Source organism: Lactuca sativa, chromosome 1, assembly GCF_002870075.4.
Source record: "Lactuca sativa cultivar Salinas chromosome 1, Lsat_Salinas_v11, whole genome shotgun sequence".
NCBI classification, from domain to species: domain Eukaryota; kingdom Viridiplantae; phylum Streptophyta; class Magnoliopsida; order Asterales; family Asteraceae; genus Lactuca; species Lactuca sativa.
This window is the reverse complement of record NC_056623.2, coordinates 140946781-140948092: the sequence shown is the minus strand read 5'-3', so window position 1 is coordinate 140948092 and position 1312 is coordinate 140946781. Positions and strand designations below refer to the sequence as shown.

Below are 1312 nucleotides of genomic sequence, written 5' to 3'. Positions count from 1 at the left end.
TTATATAGTCCTGATTTCTCGAATATCAATTAAATTTTGATATCAAATGTTTTAATACCCTAGTAACTTACCTTTTTCTCAATTTTGAAATAGTGTTGGTACGTTCTTTTTTAACCTTCTTTTTTGGTTAAGCATAATCCACACCCTATTTCAAACACATCATCAAGATTTTTAGGAAGTTATTGGAAAAAATGAATAATTTAAAGCATTATTATCAAGAATTATTTTGTTGATTCAATGTGCTTTTAAAAAATTCTCAACTATATACTACATGGCATGTTCCACCACATTTTTTTGTCATCGTTTGTTTTGATCTATAACTATTATGACGAATTTTTTTCCCATCGATTGTTTCAATCTATATATTTACCATACAAATTAGAATATAGGGTAGGAATTCAAATTTTCTCAAACATATCCATAGATAATAACTTTATTTATTTGGTACAAAAAGCAACCAGCTTAAACACTGTTACGTCTCCAACATTCAAACTCTTTCACCATGCATGATGTATGCCACCACCTTTTCTACTTCAAGCTTCATGGCACAATATAACCTAAAACAAACACAAATAAAAAACAAGTCTCAATAAACGAACATGTTAATTAATGGTATCTTGAAAACTATTGGTGGAAAATCTTACTTCCACACTGGGATCCATGGGCGAGTGGTTTTCCACAAGCTTCAGCAATGAATGCAGCCTTCTCCATGCTGATAACACTCTCAACTTCAACTGTGATGTGGTTGCAAACGCATGACAAATCTACGTTCTTCACAACACCACAACAACCACCAGATGGTTGAATCTTTGGGCCAGATTTTTGTACATATCTAGCACATTGCTCCATGAGCCCTTGCACATCACCTTGGCATTGAGCTGAGACAGAGTTATTGTTACCCAAGATTGTAGCCAATGAACAAACGACAATAGCAAAATACATAAAATGAGAAGTGGAGATTGCCATTGGAGGGTGGTATTATGAGAGGAATGAAATGGTTTATGCTTGTAAGGGTTTTGAACTATTAATGGTGTTTTGTGGGGTTGAGAAATGGTGTATTTATAAGGGGTTAGAGAGGGTAAAATGGTAAAAACATGTTGGGGTTAATTCTTGTGTTACGTGTGAGAGCATTTAACCGTTTATAAATTACACCGTCGTTTTGCATGTTGGGGTTCTTGTCTAAACACGACCACCAAACACCGTTGATGTTAAGCATCACATTTATTTATTTCCATGCCACTATCAGAGATTGTAATATTTATGTTTTTTGTTTTTGGTATCTTAATTGTAAAGAATAGACAAATCAGACAAT

General features: G+C 33.7%; 1 protein-coding gene across 1 annotated transcript; it reads right to left on the bottom strand.

The window, feature by feature from the left end:
- Positions 1–403: 403 nt before the first annotated feature.
- Positions 404–1025, bottom strand: LOC111921827 (uncharacterized). Its single transcript, XM_023917407.3, has 2 exons — positions 645–1025; positions 404–557 (listed from the first exon to the last, which is right to left on the bottom strand). Exons 1-2 carry the CDS (start codon positions 964–966, stop codon positions 541–543), a joined length of 339 nt encoding a protein of 112 aa, XP_023773175.1. The 5' UTR covers positions 967–1025; the 3' UTR covers positions 404–540.
- Positions 1026–1312: the final 287 nt, after the last annotated feature.

Bases quoted from the DNA above. Each gene is read 5' to 3' on its own strand.
- LOC111921827 (XM_023917407.3), bottom strand. From the start codon at position 966: ATGGCAATCTCCACTTCTCATTTTATGTATTTTGCTATTGTCGTTTGT.